At 39.2% G+C, this 22021-nt stretch overlaps 2 protein-coding genes across 4 annotated transcripts in view; both read left to right on the top strand.

Annotated features, from left to right (window-relative positions):
* Positions 1–5162: 5162 nt before the first annotated feature.
* On the top strand, positions 5163–16114 carry MIP (major intrinsic protein of lens fiber). Its single transcript, XM_034412379.3, has 4 exons — positions 5163–5631; positions 9763–9927; positions 10617–10697; positions 11678–16114. Exons 1-4 carry the CDS (start codon positions 5272–5274, stop codon positions 11861–11863), a joined length of 792 nt encoding a protein of 263 aa, XP_034268270.2. The 5' UTR covers positions 5163–5271; the 3' UTR covers positions 11864–16114.
* A 5328-nt stretch (positions 16115–21442) lies between these two features.
* TIMELESS (timeless circadian regulator) overlaps positions 21443–22021 on the top strand; it is a 56179-nt gene continuing 55600 nt past the window's right edge. Inside the window, exon 1 of one of the 3 annotated variants that reach the window (XM_034412371.3) lies at positions 21443–21711. The gene's annotated coding sequence lies outside the window, so the exon portion shown is untranslated. Of the gene's footprint in view, positions 21712–21759; positions 21923–22021 lie in introns of those variants that run through there. The other 2 variants (XM_034412374.3, XM_034412375.3) reach the window with 2 other exon arrangements.

Genomic DNA, 22021 nt, shown 5'->3' with positions numbered 1-22021 from the left:
TGCTGATTCTCCTCTCCTGTGTCCTTCAAACATGCTGGCCCTGGTCAAATGCTGATCCCAGCATATTCCATTGTCCTTGCTTCTTTCCGACTTGGCAGTTTTTCCTCAACTTGCCCAATCCCAGAGCAGGCGGATAAATCCCCTACAGCAGAAAGAGAATTAGAGTGTTGAACAGTTCTGATTAAATAGCTGCTTCAAAATGCTACGGTGACAAATATTCCAGAGAGGCCTCTTTTGAAGCACAGAGGGCCCTGCTGGTTTTATCTTCATCCCTTTACTGAGCAGTTAACCCATAAGACCCCACCTCCACAGATGTATTTCTACCTTGGTTGTTCTCTCAGTTTAGCTTGATTTGCTTATTCATTCATTTATTTTTTTTATAACTGGCCTCAATCCCAGTGGATTCTGAGCAGGGTATAACAAGGTCAAGAGGAATAATAAAAACCAATAATAAACAATTATAATAAACTATCCAAAAACTAAGCATCATAGAAACCCATAAAACTATACTAATGATCTAAGGTTGAGCATAACATGGATTAGAATTGTTTAACTTGTTTAAGCAGGGGTGGGGTCATCTGGATCTCCAGGAGGAGACTGTTCCATAAAATGGGAGTCATCCCTCTGAAGACCTGTCACCTGGTTCATACTGTGTGTACCTTGGGAGTAGAAAGGACCTGCAACAGAATCTCTTGATATCTTGTCCAGATGGGCAGAATCAATTCTGCCAAGGTAGTTCCTGATACATCCTGATGCTTCCTCTTAAGATTTTTTATTATACAATTACCTTGCCTCATTCAGAAATGTTACAGGGATCCAGACAATATTCTTCTTAATTGTAACTTTTATGGATTGAAGACTACCTTTGGCAGGGCTTCCATATTGGTTTTTTTCTTCTTCTTTTGCATTGAAAAACCATAGATAATATCACTCTGGGGTTGCAGAAGAGACATTTAGCCAAGTGACAGAGACTCATGTAGCCTGCTTACCTTGCTTTATGGCAAAAGATGGCATTTTTTGTTCACAGGGAGATCTGTGTTATCATTCAGCATAATAGTTGGCCCGCAGGGATGGTGATGGAGTATAGAATATAAAGAGCTGTTTATCTGCAACATATTTTGTTGGTAGGAATTATTGGTGATATGGTAGGGAGTTGAAATTCAAGGCATCTGCAGAACAGTAGGTTTGGGAAGGCTGAAATACAGTAGAGCATTCTCAACAGCTCCCTATGGTTGCTTATTCCAACGGCATCAACTAGCAACTGCCTACAACTAAAGTAAGCCTTAGTCACCAAACTAATACTCAGGAACCATAATTATATCTTGGCCATTAGGACCATCATTATATCTTGCCTGTTGTGATATCCTATCCCATCCCATCCCATCTAGTGAATACCAGTTTATTTTGTTCTATTTTAAACCATAATAATAATATTTACAATTAATAGCTATCGTCCTCCACAGTTGTTCAATAATGCTATCCCCCAGCTTGTGAGCCAAATCATTAGATCTCAGTCTAAAAATAGCTCTAAGCTTGGGGGAGTAGATAGTTGAGGAAAAATAGGTAGTGTATAAATTGGATAGAATTGCAGAAATTTAGAGATAAACTAATGTGGTTTGTACTGATAGCTCCTTCCACCTTATTTATTCATTTATTTATTTTATTCTATCTCAAATTTATATACAGCACCTTCTCCCGAGGGACTCAGGGCGGTGTACAGCCAGATAAAAACATCAATACAAACATTAAAAACCATTAAAAGGATATATATTAATTTGGTCCCAATTTAAGATAACAAAACCAATTAAAAATTAAAAAATATTAAAAAATATGTTAAGCCAGCCCGGCTTGCTGAAAAAAGAAAGTTTTAAGGACACGGCGGAAGGCACCGAGGTCTTGGATCCTCCTTATCTCAGGGGGCAGCTGATTCCAGAGGGTAGGTGCCCCCACAGAGAAGGCCCTCCCCCGGGGGTCACCAGCCTACACTGTTTGGCTGATGGCACCCCGAGGAGGCCCTCTCTGTGGGAGCGCACAGGTTGGTGGGAGGTCGGCGGTAGCAGCAGGCGGTCTCGAAGAAAACTAGGTCCTATGCCATGGAGCGCTTTAAAGGTGGTAACCAACACCTTGAAGCGCACCCGGAAGACCTTGCATCAACTCACTGCAATGACCAGCATTATGGGAATTGTATTTCAACCAAATTGTGCAATCAGTTCTGCAATCCTGTATTAAAGATGCTATAGATTCTGGGATTGATAATGAGTGAATTGTTTCAAAAGAAAAAATATCAGAAGACAGCTGGGGCAAAAATACTATACAGCAAACACAAGAACACCATACAACATCAGACGTGATTCCAGTTTTCAGTGCCAATCAAAAACAATCTCACAAAGAGTTTTATCAGAGAGAAGGGCTTTTCAAACCTATACCTAACTCTAGGAAAAATATCAGAAGCAAAAACATTCAGAGTCTGGGCTGATTTTAATCAATGGTCATGATAGGTCTACCCACCCAATCTTCTAGGAGAAAAATGTCCAACCAATATAAAGAGAAATGGTTCAGAGCTACAAAACAAAGCAATGTATTGATATTTTTATAAACTGCTAATGACATATTGACGGCTCTGTGCTTAAACTAGGCTGGAAATAGTGGAACAGCTCTTACCTCACTGTATCCTATGGAGGAATCCAGAAGGAAAGGGGAAAAATTACAGAAAATGTAAAATCATAAAACATCTGACATGCCTTCAGTTTCCAGTCCTAGTCAGAAACAATTTCATAAAGAATCTTAAGAAAGACTGGGTCTTTTCCTACTCACGCCTAACTTTAGCATAAACTTCCGTCTGACAACAATTATATATCTGCTGAGTCCCAGTCATGCTGCCTTCACCTTGCCTCAAGCCCATGAGTGAGACAGCCTTAACGTTTTCTTAATGCAGCATTTCTCTTCCCCTGCTCCCCATTTATTCAAGAACAGTCACAAGGTGTGCAAAATCTATTACTTATTAGATTTTTATTCCACCTTTATTGTTTTTATAAATAACTCAAGGTGGTGAAGATTCCTAATACTCCTTCCTCTTCCTATTTTCCTCACAACAACAGCCCTTTGAGTTGAGATGGGCTATGAGAGAATGACTGGCCCAAAGTCACCCAGCCAGCTTTCATGCCTAAGGCAGGACAAGTAGTCACAGTCTCCTTGATTTCTCTAACCATTTAACACTACACAAAATTGGTTCCCTATCAGGCTGTTAGGTATGATGTTGGAGGTAAATCTGGTGTAGCAGAGAACTGACACAAACATCTCCATGCATCTGTTTCTGTAGTGCTTTCCTTCTCTTCTGGAACCTTGAGAACCCTATCACCTTAAATCTTGCTACCCCAGAATGCATCCTTACTGGGCATCCAGAATAGGACCTTCCCATGTTGCTGACTATACAATTGTATTGCATAATGCTGTATAGGCAGGGATTGGTTTCCCCACTGGCCAAAATCTGAATGTCATCAAACCCTAATCACTGTATAGGATATGCTGGGGCAAGGATTGTAAGGTCCCAGCACTCTGCCCAATCCATTTTTTCCTGTTTGTTTTTTCCAAAGGACTGTCCAGATGGGACAGTCTAATGGTCTAATGACTACTAGTTGACAATGAAGAGTTGCTCTCTCTTGACTGCAACATAACCATCCTTCATTAATAATTTGTGCTGCTTCGTTGCGGCCACTGACATAATGTTCCTAAGAACTGGGTATATATAAAAGAATATATATATAAACTCTATGGTGTTCTTTAATACATGCCATAACATTTTCTCAAAATAATTACTCTATTGACCTGTCAACCTACTGATCTTAAGTGGTAAGAGAGAGATCTTGATTTCATCTAGCAATCAACCAGATTTGTGCAACACTGGATAAGTATAATTAAAGAGTTGGATTTTGAGAATGGATTTTTTTTCAATCTGTGTGCAGATGGACAAGTCAACCTATTCTTCATAACATAGCACCTAGAGCAGTTGCAGAAGTTGGGTTCCAATCTTCCTCATAGAACAACAAAAAATCAGAGGAAGGCCCTCTGTCCATCTCCCATGCAACATGCATGGAAATGGTATTCAAAAATAGGAATGGTACCTGTGAAATATCCGTCTGTCAGGTGCTTTGGGTTATAGTCTCTCAGTTTAGGAAGCAACAATTTCAACTGATGGAATTATTGGAACAACAATAAAAAGTAAACCACAAATTGGCTGCAGAAGCCTGGTTTCTGGTCCATGCCAAAACAGCCGTGCACCACAGGTACAAAACCTAGTGTCCAAATGAAAGGAGGAAGTCCAAATGCAAACCTGACAGATCAACCCTGACTACATCATCTCAGGCCCTTTTCTCCATGTTCTTAAGACCATCCATATGGAAGGCCTTCTGCTGGCATAACACTGAAAACACTACTTGCATTCCAGGACATCTAAAGTTATCTGATAATGAGACAGAGGCAACATACAAAAAAGTATGTTTAGTACTTTCTGGACACACTTAGGTGGCGGTAGAGATGCACTCAGAGGCGACAGAGATATAGCACCATAGTGATCATCAATCAAAATAGCAAATTCCATACCAGTATAGTTTTCTGACAACTCATGAATTTGTTGAGAGCAATGGAAAAAACTAAAGAGACAATATCCAATGACAGCAGCGGACACTTCCCTGGCAATCACACACATGATCCAAAAATGACATGTCATAAGTAGTCAAAACCTCTGGCTGCTTGCAAATGTTGGAAATTAGGTCGTTTCCCTCTCATGCACCTCTGCACTGGGAAGGACATGCAAGTGCCCCCCTACCCTCCAAGCCACTGATGTGGATTGTGAAGGAGGACTCCAAACCACCTCCCCTACTTCCCAATGAATGCCACTGAAGCCATTTGCTTGGGATCTTACTACAATAATTGCTAAGAAGAAAATGGAAGTAAATCATCTAAGCAAGGAAAAGGGAAAAATGGAAATGAAAGAGTTCGAATTATTGGAGTTAAAGCTCTGTTAGTAACTACAGGAGCTAGGGATTGGCTTCTGCCTAAACCTTTAGGTCAGACAGTGAAGAGTTAAGAGAGTCCAATCAGTCAATCTGAGTTCCCACCTCCTGGGCTGGACTATACTAGCAAACCTTATAAAGTTCACAGCCACAATACAAAACAAGGGGCTTAGGTGGAGGGGTGGTGCAGCAAGCAGCAGTGAGCTTCAAGATCATCCTGCTGCACCCTGCTCAGTCTCTGTCCTCCTCCTGACCCGTCATGTGGGAGGCACGCTTATCCTCCTTTTGGAGAGCTGTTTTTGCCGAGTTCTTCGGGACTATGTTCTATGTGTTTTTTGGGCTGGGGGCTTCCCTTCGTTGGATTGTTGGGCCCTTAAATGTTCTACAGGTGGCCCTGGCTTTTGGCTTGGTAGCAGCCACCATGGTACAGTCTCTAGGCCATGTAAGTGGTGCCCACATCAACCCAGCTGTTACCATGGCCTTTCTGTTGGGCTCGCAGCTTTCCCTCTTCCGTGCTGTCTTCTACGTGGTGGCCCAGGTGTTGGGAGGACTGGCCGGTGCAGCTGTGCTTTATGGAGTCACCCCAGCAGCACTACGGGGTAACCTGGCACTCAACATGGTAATGGGATCATACAAAGCTGTCTCAAAATGTTTTTAAGAGGGGGGTATCCCTAAAGCTGTAGACAAGAAATGAGTTAGCATTGCTGTGTGTAGGAGATTCTCTAAAGGGCTGCACACTGTGCCCTTTAGAATCTGGATTACTAGGGAGATTATTGGGAACCAGAAGAATGAAGGTACAAAGTATATCCCATATAGGAGAGCTTGTTAACACTAAATCTAGAAGGATGAAGCTGCTAGCATAGAACCTGAAACAAGAATTGAAATATTTTCATGAGTATATTATTTTCATCTCAAGAAGTATCTTGCGAGTAGTTATTGGGTAAAAGCCAGATTGCCCAGGATACTCAACGTATGTCTTTGTATGAGTACAGAGCATAAAAGAGAATACGATAGAATTTTATATCAGTGTAATTGGATATAATAAGAAAAGTAGTTAAAGAGAGGGAGGATGAGAGAGATACAAATTATTTTTTTAAGGATGTTATCAAAAGCACTTTTCATGAAAGAATGTTATCATTGTTGTAACTTTAAATCAGATCTGCAGTTAGTTTTGAAGTAAATCACTTCTATTACATATTTCGAAAGAAAAGCAAGCATTGTTTTCCCAACCAAATCTTTGGATTCCCCACCTGGCTGGTTGATCATATCAGAGAACATTGTTCTTGTTAAAAACAATCTTAATTTGAAGGTTTTCAGATATATTACCTGAAAGCCCAGATTTGCTTGATAGTGAGATGGGCGGCATATAAATTTAGCAAATATAAAAATATTATATGTATAATAATATTATATTATGTGATGTAAAAACCCACTCTACTCCTAGAATATTCCTTGATGGAAATCAGCTAATACTATCACTATTACTAATTGTGAAACTTATTTTTGTTTGTGTAAAAAAAGTAAAGTTAGAAGTTTATGCAAAAACACAGGAACATTTCAAGTGAAAGAATTCTCAGGATTCTCATCCTTAGAGTAATGGCATATTAAAAGCTTCCCTTGAATAGCAAAAGCTTCCCTTGGATAGTAAATTCCCTTTTTGTAGTAAATGAACTGTTTTCAGGAAGCAAAAGTGCTGTATTTAGAAGCTATCAGACTAGCGTTTCAGCTGAGTTTAAAAGCTTTTTAATTATGGATTTTGAATTGACATATTTTGGATTTGAGCAATAATTGAAACATATTTAAATATCAATTATCTGAATGAAAATTATACTAGGAATGTTTCTTGGAATAATCAAAGTCTGAGTGAATTAGATTGTTTTAAATGCATTCTTTGTTAGTGTACTGTACCTGTCATATTTTTACACTTTGCTGGTGAACTAATTTCAGATATCAAATTTTGGAGGTGCACATTAATGAATATTAAAATTCCTAGATTAATTCTTATGATACAATTATGTTCCAGATGAATGGAAGGCATCTGTATTCATCCTTCTCTTAGATACTATGAAACTATCTTAATTCTATTTAGAGGTTTGTCTGTTAACAGATTTTATACATCATGAGGCTGCCTTTAGACTGTTATTTTAACACTGGTACTGTCTCATTCACAGGCCGGCGATGGTAATACAAGATAATTTCTATAGTTCAGGGTTGAACTTTGAATACTTGGTCCTCTCTGAGCTTGGTTGTTTTCTCGCAAATGTTTCATTACACAACTAAATAACATCACTGATTATGTTACCCAGTTAGTAATGAAACTTCTGTAAGCAAATAACCAAGTTCAGAGAAGACCAAACCCCCACAGACTGGGAATGAAATGAAGACAACTTTATGGATACAGAGCCGAAAAAAGGCACTGTCATGATGCATTAACATCATTGTGTCTTCTAGTGAGAAGCCCTAAATTGAACTGATTTCCTCCCATTTTTGCTATGGGAAAAACTGAAATATACCCATTAGTTCCCTTGCTGATTCGGAGTTTCTCAGCACTGCCTGGTTGTCTTGCTGTTAGAACAGGCAAGCATCTGTTTTTGAAGGGCCTTAATCCCTCACTTACCGGTCAAGCAACCTCAAGGTACATTTCTCTGCTCGACATCCAAAATTCCGTATTTTCCACTTTACAATACATTGAGCTACAATGTCCCATGGACAAACCTCAGCAGCTCATTGGCTACTTTGCAGAAGAAGGACTGCCCCTTCAGCTAAGCCAATCCATGGCCTCTAGTGGCTTTTAGACCACTACCCGTTTTACTAGAATACAGATAGTCCTCATTTAGTGACCATTTGAAGTTACAATTATGAAAAAGTAACGTTACAACGATTCCTTGCATCTATGACCTTCTGTCAAGCAAAGGAAAGCTAAAATAAAATCATAAGAATGGTTGTGGTTTCACTTAGCCAATGCTTTGCTTAATGGCTGAGTTGCCCTTCCCAATTGTGGTCACTAAATGAGGACTACCTGTAGTCAATATAAATTTTGCCTTGTAAGTCAAATATTGGTGCTTTGAAACTCAGCAGGGGCATTATTAGTATTAGTATTATTTCCAAGTCTCTCTATGCTTTATTTTTTGAATCAGTAAAATGCCACCGTTTCACTGATTTTCCTGCCACAGGAGAGGAGAGTATCACTTTCAGCTCCAAATTGTACAAATAACCTGTTCAGTACGAGATGTGCTAACCAGCTGTTTCCAAGACCTTGACTCTGAGGAGAAAATTGTATGCAATTGGACCCCAGTATTCATCCAGAGGCAGTTAGAAATTTGTAGGTTAGGTGAGGATGCACCCTGTGCATTAAGTATGAGATGCACTCTTTGGTGAGAGGCTGCAAACTGACAGAATGTTAATTCCAGTCCAGTCTTTAAAAAAAGGTATCATAAAAAGAAGACAACAAGTCAGAGACATAGACTAAAGGAAAACTAGCAGGGATTCTCTAGATACATTTTACCTCACTCCTTGGTGCTCTGAATACCAAAAAGGAGTGAGTCTAGTTGCCATTTTAATTTTTGCCAAAACATCACCTTGGATGGTGTTGTGAGAAATTAAAATACCTCCCTTAAATTCACCTCAATCAAATCCACTAGTCAGCAAAGATGGGTGGCCATCAAAACATACTTCAAGCCAGGAACTGACTCTGAAGCCTAGTCAGCTGGGAGTAAAAGAGGACTCTGCAAGCAGGCATGATTTAGAAAGTCTGCAAATTCACAACTCACAAATGGGTGCTTGAACTTTACTACAGGGAGAGAGGGCTTACCCTTTGCAGCCCTCTTGAACTCCTAATTTTGAAGAGTGCGCTGGTGGGGGCGGCGAGGTATAATTTAGCTAAAACTGGTTGGAATCAAAAATGGAGTTTGTGGATTTAAGAATCCCTGCTCTTACATTTTCTCTTTTTGCTCACCTAGACACATATATACTGTACACATATAAATGGTAAGATAAAGGGATGGGGGAAATCTTGGGTTCAGGTCTCAGATGAGGAAAATATTTAATGTACTAATAAAAAATGCTTCTTTGGTTAGAGGTGTAGTGTGGAAAAGTTGGAGTAGATGGCTTTTAGGAGTAATTAAATAATTAATCCTAGATTAATAATTGAAATATAAGTTTACCTCAGGTTCCAAAAACCAAGTCAGGATGATTCATAAAGATTAAGGGCTCATCAGCATTAATTAACTGGATAAGCATGTCTCTGGGAGTTGTCAGGATCCAGCCTCCACCCTATAGACAATAGAGAACTAAAGGAAGAAAATCAGCTATATGTGAGACAGGCCTAACCCTAACCCTAACCCTATTAGAAAATGCAGTTATGTTTGATTTATCCACTTGATATAGATAATAGACTCTCAGATTTGCCTCATTCATTTATCTATGCATCTCAAAAGCTTTCCTCCTGGCTACAGACTTCCTGTTGCTTTATAAACCTATTTTACTTTCTTTTATTCCTGCCCCACCTTGTTGAACCTCTAGTTTGACTAGAATGAGGTCTGGCAGATAATCACATGGGCACTATTAAAATCTAATATCTTTATTCTACAAATTTATTCTAGATGTAAGTGCAATCAATTATTTCCTCCTGGTATGCATAAATAATTTCTGGAAACCAAAGTCCCTAAAGGTATAGTTAGGTATGGAATGAATGATAACTTTTGCTGTTCCTCATGGTTTTTTTATCCTTCCACATATCTTCTGGCTACAGATGCACCCTAGTGTAAACGTAAGCCAAGCTACCATTGTGGAAATCATCCTGACCCTACAGTTTGTCCTCTGTGTCTTTGCCACCTACGATGAGAGACGTAACGGACGCATGGGATCGGTGGCCCTGGCAGTTGGATTCTCCCTCACACTTGGACACCTCTTTGGGGTAATGATTCAATGTGCAAGATGCACCAATATATAGCCAGTTGTAATACATTTAGGCAGTCTCTGAAGTAGCCACCTGACCAGGCCTGGATGGAGGATTAACTGCATCCTATTCTTCCAGCAGTTTTTTTTTTTTTTTTCTGTTTAACCATTTTGAATCTAAAAAACAGCAGGGAAGGGGTCTTTCTTCCCATCAAGCATACCAATCTTCCAAAGGGAATCTTTGGGGATGGTCATGCCTTTTTCTGGAACAGCTTTTATCACGGCCAGGATTTGAAGGCGGCTTTTGAAATTAAGCCTATGGCCACATGAAATAAATTCAGCGGTTCTTGGAATTCAGATGAACCACTCTTGCTAGAAAGAGTTTCCAGGTTGCTATATGTAATCTACTCAGCATAACAACTTGCCCCTTTCAATATTTTAATTGTATCTTTTAAACTGCCTTTCAATGGGTATACATTATTTTTAGTTTATATTATTTTTAAGTTTGATTTTGATGCTTTAATGAAATTTATTGTTGCTATATTATGTATTTACTATTTGCCTTGTGCATGTGCCTAAAGGCAGTATATAAATGCTAATATTTAAGCAAAGATATAAATAAGGGAGTTGGACCCTTTAGGATTAGAAACCTGAATTACATGATGAAAAAAAAATATTTCCCTGTCGTAACCCTACTCTTTTTTTCAGATATACTACACAGGAGCTGGCATGAATCCTGCCCGATCCTTTGCCCCAGCTGTCATAACCCGTAACTTCACCAACCACTGGGTAAGGGAGGGGTTTGTAAGGATAAGAAATGATGACATCTTACAGTTCTTTGAAACAACAGTCCAGGGGCTGAAAGATCATCTGATTTTGCCTCTCTGAATTTGGAGAAACAATTGCAACTTCAGAAAGGGGAATCTTTTATATCTTTATCCAAAGCAGCATCCAAACTCTTGAAATTTGGCTCCCAGGAAGTCCCAAGTGAGATATTATTTGGTTGAGAACATAGCAGAGGCAACTTGGGTGCATTTTAATCTTCCATGAAAGTAAATATTTTAAATAGTCCCCCAAATAAAATGCACTCGGTTCCAATTTTTATTCTGCGGGTAAGTTGAGAGGGGAGAGCCAGTCTAGTGTAGTGGTTAAAAGCAGCAGGTTAGAAACCAGGAGACAGTGAATTCTCATCCTGCCTGAAACACAAAGCCAACTGGGTGATCTTGGGTCAGTTCCCTTACCTCAGCCCTGGGAAGGAGTCAATGGCAATCTCTTCTGAAATCTTGCCAACAAAAATGAAGGACTTCTCCAGGCAATTGCTCGACTCAAAAAGAAATAAAATATTGAGACGGCACCGAAAATGTCAGAGTATCCCAATGTCAAACTTATTTGACCTCACTTTAAAATTCTACTAATTATCAGGTACATGACAACATACGAATCTAAACTTGGTGGCAAAAATTGCAAGCAAACTTGAATCAATGGAATTAGAGATTGGGCAATTATGGAAAATCTTTGGTCTACTTGGAATCCATTTGCAGACTCAATGATGAGACTAATAAAGTAGACGAGACTAGCTGATTACAACTGCTGGATGGGCTGCCCGTACTTTATGATTTATCAATGATGGGTGAAGAGGATTTCAATCTGCTAATAATGGGAAAAGGCCCTGAAGTTTTTTTTTTTTCTGAAATGCTCTAAGATGTTTCTGCATCCCTAACCTATCTTCTTGTTCCCCCTTCCCATGCTTTTGTCTTTTGTTCTTCCAGGTATATTGGGTTGGACCAATTATTGGTGGTTTGATGGGTGGCTTTTTGTACGACTTCATCTTATTCCCTCGGATGCGTAGTATCTCAGAACGTCTGTCTATTCTCAAAGGTGACCGGCCTATTGCAACCAATACATCCAGAGAACCTCCAGGGGATCCTATTGAGCTGAAGACACAAGCACTATAAACAGTGACCATAGAGTGGCACAACATAGCACATACACACATCCCTGCTCTGGGGAGAGATGGGGCAGAATAACTGGCCCAGTATACAGACTGTTATTGCTCCTGGCCAGTGGGAAGAGGTTGCACAAAGGAGAAACAAATCAGAGGGGAAAATATGTTATCCAGTCTTTCTCTCTCATAAAAACAAAGTAACAGACACACAAAACACGGGATAATAGAATTCAGAGAGTGCAGTTGGGCGGGGAGGGGGACTATGTCATTGCCTGGTTTTTAAACGATTTATTTTGCGGTGAAAAGTCTTAAAAAAACAGTTTTGTGGGGGGAAACAAAAGGTATAAGCGAATAACTCTGCTTTGAATTCTTGCAAAACTTGCATTCCCTTCACATCTATTATGCTGAGTCATCCTTTGCAGACCTCGCTGCTCTCCCTCCTGCGCCTGAGTTGTTGTGGGAGGCAGATTGTTTAGTGTGGGATTGCTAGAGTTCTTTGTTGAGTTTGCCATTGGCATCTTTCAATTCCCCTGCTGCTCCTAATATTCTGGCTCCAGCTTTGTGCGCTGTGCCAGCAAGGTATGAACCCTTGGCTCAAGTGGGTTTGAGGACTTGAATAGGAGGAACAATTCTTTCTTCCGTCAAAGTAGCTCCCCCCTTGGAGGACTCATGCTCAGATTATCTATTGACATAGGATGGTGAGAGTAGTGAGGAAGAGCAAGTGACTTGTGGCCACGTAGAATATATACATATATAATTTTGGCTTGTGCGTACGTGAGAAACAATTTTGGGGGTAAGTAAATGCAGAGCCAGAGCCAGAACCTCAGCAGGGAACAAACATCACTGAATAAAGCATGTGCTTACATAGAGAAGGTCTCAGTTCAATTCCTGGCATCTTAGGTAGTAACCTCAATATGTTCAGTGCTGATCTTGGACCTGCTGCTAGTAGCCAGCTCTGGATTTTTGTGCTACGCAATAAATAGCTCCGCTATAAAATTCAAAATGCCAGGTAGGGATTTAGTAGTCTAAGTAAGAACATCTTATAACACCTATTTCAAACATCAATCACTAAATCAAAATAAGTTTCCTGAGGGGGGAAGTATCTAGCTTTTTATTTAAAATATTTATTGATGTGTTTACATTTGTGTTGTTTCTTTCCATCAGAAGCTGCTGCTGTTTCATTTTCCTCACTATCCCACATAATTTATCTCAGTGCTAAAAAAAATGAAGTGAAATAGAATTAGGGCATGGTCTCGCTTATCTTTAGGATAGGGTTGCCATATCTGGACTGCAGAAATCGTGGCAGCCAACAGAAGGTACCAAAAGGGTTTTATGTATCTCTCTGCTGCCATCTAATTGTCAGCTAGCCTATCATAATATAGGAATTCTATTTTAAGCAGATGGAAACTATTCCATCAGTTTGAGTTTAGCCTAATTTGAAATTAAACTTTCAAGCCCCACAACTTCATCCTCAAAGGCACACTTAGGGCAAGAGATGAGAAGAATAAATCGAATACAAAGGAGAGTTGATGTTGAATCTGAATCTCTATAATCCTCCCCTCATCCAAACTACATTTTATGAATTGCCTTTTAAACTGTAGGCTTAGCCATACATATAGCTTCAGTGAAGTTCCTTTCATAAACATAGAACTTGTGAAATGTTGTGGGCTCCATTTTTCATTGCTACCGTAGTCTATTCCAACATATTCTCTGATACTATTTCACATCCCTTTTCTTATTTGCTATGAAGACACTGCATGGAAATAGTCCTTTTTTGTAGAATCCTCTAGGACCTCAATATGGAAACTCAATAAAGCTGTAAAAGATGACGTATTTTTTAGAACTGAAAGTTCTGCTCGGATGCTTGAGTAAACTCTGATCAAACTAAAGCAAACAACTACCATTCTTCACCATATTAACAAATGCAAACAGTATACACTCAAGAGCCCCTAAAACCATCCTCTTCATTAACCAAAACTAATCTCTGGTCTCATCAGCATGTTTAGTAATGCAAAGTAATCATCCATTTGTATCTCACCTTGCTTCCATGGAAGTCAAGTTTATTCCTCTACGGCTTGGTTTATTCAGCAGGCTATGCTGTATTTTAAAAGCATAATTTGTTGCCCAGTGATTGGTTTCATACATCATCCTATGCTATAAACCAGAATGACTAGATTCTAACATCATGTTACATCAAATAAAGTAACCACAATATGATTTAGTACAGTGTATGAACTCAGCCCATATTAAAAGATCCACATGTAAATTATTGGTCTTCTAAAAAATATACATCTTGTCAGGAAATCTGGTATCTTTATTGGAGTATCTATTTCAAAAGTTCAGAAAATTTGGTTGAAAAAATGATTAAGATTAGAACGAAGAGAATATTTGTAGCTTAGGGTTGAACTGTAGAGTCCTGGGCAAGCTCAGGAAGCACTAGGGAGCCCACATTATAACAATCTTCCAATTCTTGCTGACAAAGAATGAGTATGGCTTTTAGAAGGAGTTTAGGAGAGGGAAGCTTTTGGCTGATCTAACTATTATAATTTTTTTTTTTTGAGTATTAGCATATGTATACTTGGCTATTGAAGCAGGAGGCCAAGATCTGATGGGAGGAAGGTTGAGTCATTTTGCTTCACTTATAGAAGTACTGTATACCACCCACCCCCCCGGCGTAAGAGCCATGAATGCTGTGTTCCTGGACTTCCCCAAAGTATCTAGTTGCTATATGTTGTACATATGATGCCGACTAGTTTGGTCCAGCAGAAATTTTTTCGTAGTTATATGAACTATCTATTTTACACTGCAGGGTTGGTTTTTAGGCTCCTTATCGCTAACAACAGCTTTTCCAACCAAATAGGTTGGAAGTGCAGTTCCAAAGTTCCCAGATATCATTGGGCTTATTGAGATCTAAGAGTTGCAATCCGATATATTGGAGGGGGCCAAATTAAGAAAAGCCAAAATGTGAGTACGAAGTGGTTTATTTACTGGTCAGGCAGTTCTAATAGTAGATGTGATTTAAGAGATTTCACAGACAAACTATTGGAATGAAAAATGTTGACCAATATCTCGAAAGGAAAATGGGGAGGGAGGTTACAGTGAGTGATAGGAGTGCAGATGTTTCCTTCTGAAATGATGTCTGAGGCATGCTTATGAATTCTGCAGTATTAATATTTGAGATAGATCCTATTTTCAGACATTTTGGTGTGAATTGTTTTTTTCCCCAATCTCTCTACTATAACTGTTATAACAAAAATGGTGTAAATTCAAGGTCAGTCAACAGAATTAACTTGGAATCACTCCACCAGGGTCCATCATCAATCCAGCTGAGTTATAAATCAACACAAACAGGATGAATCTGTCTACTACAACAGGGCCATTTTATTAGGATTGATTTGCACTGCAATTGGAAATGGTTCCATTCAGATTATTTACAGGATATAACAATTTATTTTTTATGTCTTGCTTTTCCCACCCTGCCACATGATGCCAAGATGTTCATCTTTTTCAATGAGCTGTTTAACTTTCTGTTTCACAGGTATAAATAACTCTTTAGTTGTTGTGTTGGGATTTATTTATTTAATTAAATGCTATAATTTATTTTTGCTAATAGCTCTGCATCAGAAAAATCTGGCGAATTTACATGATTACAATTAAGGAAGAGGGACATGGCATGAAGCAGAAAAGTAATTCATTATTTTATACATTCATGTCTAAATCACACGAGTCTCTATTCGGCCCAAGGACTTCAGAATACAGAGATTTCTACTAATTCCAAAACCTACATTGAATATAGTGCTGCTTTCTTCTTTAATACAGTTATACTATGGAATTGTATAGGAAACTAAACTTATAAATAGATCTATGCACTACACAACCTTTAAGTTTCAGAATGATTGCATATGGTCAACTAAATACATTTTGAATATTAGTGAAAGGAGAACATAATTCCCTCTCTTGCTCCACATAAAAAACCTTAGCTGGATTGATACTAGCAAATACTAGGAAAGGAACTGTGCCCTCACTGCATGGAATGGAACAGAGAAACAGCTATTCAACCCTGGTATTTGCAAGCCAAGGCTGCTGTCTGATGTACAGCTGGCTGTATGTCTCTTTCAGTTATCGGAGAGAGAGTGATTGTTTCCATGGCTGTTTGCAAGCTCCAGAAACAAAATACTACATTAAGATCCTACTTCTTACCTAGCAGGGTTCTCATTATACCGGTTATATTCGAAATTGGAAGATAAAAAGCTGCCTCAAAGCCAGGATGACTGAGTTTTATTGCAAAATAGAGCCAAGTGTATTTTAAAATAGGCACGTAAAGTTTATATTCTGTCCTGAATGCACACATGTGGCTTATAAGAAATAGAATATAAAAAGAGGCCATTTTAATTAAATTTCAATGTATTACCCATTTGATTTATATGCCTAGGAAATGACAATCCTAATTTTTTATCTCTGTCTCCAAGTTCAAGCAGCTCAATCTGTAAATTGTTGCTGGGATAAAAATACACAATTGACAGTGGCAAACAAAACATCATTATTCCATGTTGTATGTTCAGAAAAATTATTGTAAAGACTTTTATATAATTAAATTAACCACTATCATTAAGGATCTCAATCTATAACATCTTGCTAGATTAAAAAAAAAAACCAGTAATTGACAGTCCCAAACAAAACATTAGTACCTCCATGCTGTGTACCCAGACAAACTCCAGTAAAAACTTTCACAAGTATATTATATAATGAAATGAAAAAAAAGAGAGAACTAAAGGGAATGAGAAAGATTTCTTGATGCTCCATTCTCATTTATATTGTTATTTCTAATGCATCCAATTATTTATTTATTAACCTTTTGAATTTCCATGTATTCTCATGGAAATATTTATATTTGGCAATTATAAAGTGTGCCTTGCATGAATACATGAATAGTATTCCCATATTATTGCCATGCATTGTACTCCTGCAAGTTCCTTTACACTACATTATTCTTGTATATTTAATAGTGTCTGCTGGGAGGATGATAAAATACATGTAGTCCCCGACTTACAGTTCGTTTAGTGACTGTTCAAAGTTACAACAGCACTGAAAAAAGCGACTTATGACTGTTTTTGACACTTACCACTGTTGCAGCATTCCCCATGGTCATGTGACTCATATTTATGATGGTTGCAGTGCCTTGGGGTCACATGATCACTTTTTGCAACCTTCTGAAAAGCAAAGGGAAAGCTACTTAACAACTGTGTTACTAACTTAACAACTGCACTGATTCACTTAACAACTGGTGAGAAAGGCCGTAAAAAGGGGCAAAGCTTACTTAAATGTCTTGTTCATCAACAGAGATTTTGGACTCAATTGTGGTTGTAAGTCAAGGACTATCTGTAATTGATTGTACATTTAAAAAGCTATATGTGTAAGATTAATGAAGCATGCTACATGCTGTAAATAATAAAATAATATGTGTGTGAGAGAGTATATATACACACGTATACACATATTCTGAGTCTGTATATTCATGTAGTGAGGGAGAGATCCATCTCTACCCTTTTCAGTCAGGTAAATCAAATAAATATATATATAAATAAATCCAGAGGGCTTTTTAACTACATTACAAGAACACAACAGAAACATGTAACTAAACAAACCATGGTATGATATGTAAAATCATGTGGGGGTTTTTTAGTTATATGTTTAGCCCCTGAACTTTGATATGAATGTAGGTCAGACCATTTGCTTCTTTTTAGAATTTATTAGATTTTCAAAAGCTAAAGTTCCCTGCCCGTTCGTCCCCTCACCCTCCCTTCCCCTTCATTGAAAAATATGAACCAAGAAAACTTATAGATTTCTTCTAGTGATGAATTTATCTCCCTATCCTCTAAATAACTGTGCGTCTTCAAGGTAGATTATCAGCCTTTATAAAAGACAGATATCTTCATTTAACTTCTATTTCTATGGTCTCCTGTTTGATGTTATGGCTGGAAAACTAATTTTTGTATGTCATATACATACTGGTTCCCAAATCCACTTGACTGAAGTACCCCATTTTGTCTGAGTGGCAAATGGCCATTTCTACTCCAGATATTTATAGCATGGTCTAAGCTAGCATAATGTCAATATACCAACAATGCTTTATATTGCCATAGCAGTGGCTGAGTGGCACTAGAAGACATGGATCACTACCATGAAAATTGCTAATCCCTTTTAATTCCTGTAATCACTTTTGTTTCTTTCCTTTTATTATGGCAGAATAAATAAAGCCCATCTTTCCTGTTCTTTTCTAGCTGCTTGTTAATTGGAATACTATATTTTCAAATAGCAAAATAGAAAAAAAACCATCAAAGCATATAAAACTATGATAAAACTGTATAAAAACCATAAAACATATGCAGCAGCTGTATAAACATATAAGCATCATCACTGAAGGGCTCTGCTCCACAACTGAAGCCTGAGGCCTTTCCAAAAAGCCAGCCAGGACATATGTCCTTTAAGAGGTGGGCACCATGACAGAAAAGTCTTTCTGGACCTTGTCAGATGACACTCCTTGGTAGACAAGCCACTCTTGCCAGATGCAACTGAGAAGAGGCAGTTCATCAAATAACCAATCACATGCTATATAGGACTTTATAGGTCATTATCAGCATCTGGAATTGAACATGGAAGCAAACTGGCAACCAATGCAGCTTGTAGAACAGAGGTATAGTGTGCGTTGATCAGGGAGCACACATAACTGCTCATTTTGCACCCGCTGGAGTTTCTGGGCAACCAGAACCAGGTCCCTCAGAAAGGGACTTTTTCACCCAGCCTATTTGAAAGCAAAAACACCACATCATGGATGGATTTTACCCCTCTGTGCTCTTAAGGAAGCTGAGTGAAAAAGCCTCCTGAAATCGAAGAAAGATTTCCTGCTTGAATTTTGTGATGGATCTTTTTCAGCCTGCCCCCCAGGAACCAGACAGAGTCCTCTGGGCAGGCAAGCAGCAGCTTGCAACCTTCCCTGATCAGTTTCCCTATTGACTTTCTGGAGAAGATGGCAGGAAAGTTTGCACATGGCAATCACATGATCGCAAGGTGCTTGGCAACCTGCTGTAAGTGCAAACTAGTTACCAAGCATTCTGATTGCAATCACGTGACTGCAGGGGAGTTGCAACAGCCATAATTTCAGTCATGGGTCATAAGTCCCTTCATTCAGCACCATCATAATTTCATATAGTTGCCGAATGAGTGCTCATTAAGTGAAGACAACCTGTACAATAATCCATTTGAGAGGTGCCCATAATGTGAGTGACCATGAGTAAAGCCTCCCAGTCCATAAATAGGTAAAACTGATGCACAACATGAAGTTCTTCACATAGGATTCAAGAGTCCAGGAGGACTCTCTGGTTGCACACAGGGTTTCTTTGGGGCAATGCCACCGCATCCAGAACAAGGGGTGGTGGTTTGTTGTTTTTTGTTTAGTGTATGGCACGTGTTAGTCAGGGATCACCGAAACGGCTGGTTGTCTCTGTGAAAGGAATTTTTGGGCAATCGGGGGAGGCTCTTTTCCTGTCCCTATATGGTTTATTTGCTCATGGGAATTGAGCTGCCGACCTCAGCGGTGCCAGGCTCAGCATCTTACCATGTGAGCCCCCGTGGCCCCCTACAAGGGGTGAAAGTCACTGAATCCAAAAGGCCCCCAAATCCAAAGCCTTAAGAAGACTGAGCTGAAACCTGTTTTCCCCAACCATACCTCCACAGTTTCCAAAGACCAAGACCGAAGGTCAATAGCAGCATCACTTAATACCTCACCCCATGATGACAGATAATCTCCTCCAGAGGCTTCCTGCAGATGTTAAACACAAGCAAAGAGAGAACCAAACCCTGTAGAACCCCGCAAAGTAGGGTTGAGGGTGAGATTTATCATTCCCAAGGAAAATCAATTGGAAATAGCCATCCAAGAAAGAAAATCAACACAATACAATATCTTTCACCCCCAGCTCCCAAAGCTGCTTCAGAAGTATATGATGATCAATGACATTGAAAGCCATCAAGAGATCAAGATGAGCAAGGATGGATGCACTGTCATCATACCAATCATGCCAGAGATAATCAACAAGCATGATCAGCACTGTTTCAGACCTATACGCAAATCTGAAACCTGACTGGAAGGGGCCCAGAAAATCTGTTTTAGTCAGGATCTTCTGAAGCTATGGCATGATCACTTTCTCAACGACCCTCCTTAAAAAGGGAACGTCAGATACTGGGTGAAAGTTTTCCAGTATGGTTGAATCTAGTAATGGCTTCTTGAAGAAAGGGTGAACACATGCCTCTTTAAGATTCTGCCTGTTGCCATACATTTCTTTGTCCTCCAACAACCTTCTTTCAAATTACAAATAACATTCCACTAATCGGTTTTAGCATTCATTTATGATGATTCAATAGGATTAGAAGGCATTCATACTTCTAGTGCCTCAAGCTGTTGTTAGTAGTCTGCACCTGTCTCCAATGGCTTTGCATCTATCTCAATAAATTAGAATAAAGCTGGAAGGGACCTTGGAGGTCCTCCAATCCAGCCCCCTGCTCAAGCAGAAAAACATATACTATTTCAGATAAGTGACTGTCTAGTTTCTTCTTAAAAACATCCAGCGATGGAGCGCCCACGATTTCTGAAGGCAAGCTGTTCCACTGGTTAATTGGCTTCACTGTTAGGAAGTTTCTCCTTAATTCCAGGTTGCTTCTTTCTTTGATTAGTTTCCAATCATTGTTTCTTGTCCTGTCCTCCCGTGCTTTGGAGAATAATTTGACCCCCTCTTCTTTGTGGCAGCCCCTCAAATACTGGAATACTGCTATCATGTCACTGTCACCCCTAATTCTTCTTTTCTTTAGACTAGCCAAGCCCAAATCCTGCAGCTTTCTTCATTTGTTTTAGTCCCCAGGCTTTTGATCATCTTAAGTCACTCTTCTCTGATTGTTTGCTAGTATGGAAAATAAGCAAGGATTGCAATACGCTAAATGAGCATCTATTGTAATACAATATGCAAAATAAGCAAGCATTGTAATACAAGAACGGCCCGCGGGGAGGGCTTTACGGCTTGGAATACTGTATGTGTATGAACTTCCCGATTTTAGTTTGCTCCACCCATTGAACGGCTGAGAATAGCTTTCGCTTAAAAAGGCGATGCCACAGCCGAAGTGGAAATGTGGGGCCAAAAAAAAAAAAAATAATAATAAAAAAAAAATCCATGACCAATAGGGGAGTCAGTTTTGCTGTATTTTTATATAAAGGCATCAAGGATTGCAACTACAATCCGGAACATGCAGCTAAAAACTGTCACGACGTGGGCCAATTAAACCATCAGAAGAACGATTCGGATGGGCAAAAAAATATAGTGGAATTAATTCAGTTCTCTGGATTCTTAGAATGCTTTGCACAGATTGTACCTTGAACCTAGATAAATAATAAATAAATAAATAATTCATACTGCAATTCCGCTTGTGATTGAGCGCTTCGAAGGAACGAAGTCATTCTGCTTTATAAACTATGGTTTAATGGGTTGTGTGACCATTGCGAATTGTGATTTATTTAGCAAAGACTTGGCGTGTCAGCACAGCCAGTCAGTGGCTGGTCTACCTGCAAAGCCTTCCTTATAAGATCTTCCCGGGCAAGGAACGGGATTTATTTCGATGGGCTTGTCTCAGCAATGATCCACTTGTGAGCGAGTTCCTTTGTCGGCATTGTCCCTTTAAAGAGCTACCGATAATTTTAGCGCCATTTCAAGTTTAGGAGGCGGGAATCGCGGTGGAGGACGGTAAGAGGTCGGGATCCAGCTGCTTCTCCCGCTGCAGCGAAAGCAGGATCTAAAAGCACAAATGGAGAATCTGGTAAATTGGGTATATATCTGTGCACGGGGCGTGACGGCAGCGATTATTGGAAAGAAAACCCTAAATGGAGCTTCTCCCTCCGGAATAATATACGTCCCATTGGATTCTGTACCTCCTATTCAGGGGCCATTTATTAGGAAACGAGTGTTAATGACACTCGTTTCTGATTGAATTAGTTTTGCAATCATTTCCTAAAAGATAAATTCTTTTGGTAAGGCTCAAATATGTTCAGGATTGGTTTGGCGTGGTAATTTGATGACAATTATGACATCCGAATTATATTTATTGGGGGGGGGGGCGGCGGAACTGT

Source organism: Pantherophis guttatus, chromosome 2 (genome assembly GCF_059756535.1).
Source record: "Pantherophis guttatus breed Tessera chromosome 2, ASM5975653v1, whole genome shotgun sequence".
NCBI lineage: Eukaryota > Metazoa > Chordata > Lepidosauria > Squamata > Colubridae > Pantherophis > Pantherophis guttatus.
This window is presented reverse-complemented; position numbering and strand designations above follow the sequence as displayed.

Excerpts from the sequence above, each read along its gene's own strand:
- MIP (XM_034412379.3), top strand. The coding sequence starts at position 5,272 with ATGTGGGAGGCACGCTTATCCTCCTTTTGGAGAGCTGTTTTTGCCGAG. Across the intron at positions 5,632-9,762 it reads GTAACCTGGCACTCAACATG|ATGCACCCTAGTGTAAACGT; the intron begins GTAATGGGATCA and ends TTCTGGCTACAG. Across the intron at positions 9,928-10,616 it reads CACTTGGACACCTCTTTGGG|ATATACTACACAGGAGCTGG; the intron begins GTAATGATTCAA and ends TCTTTTTTTCAG.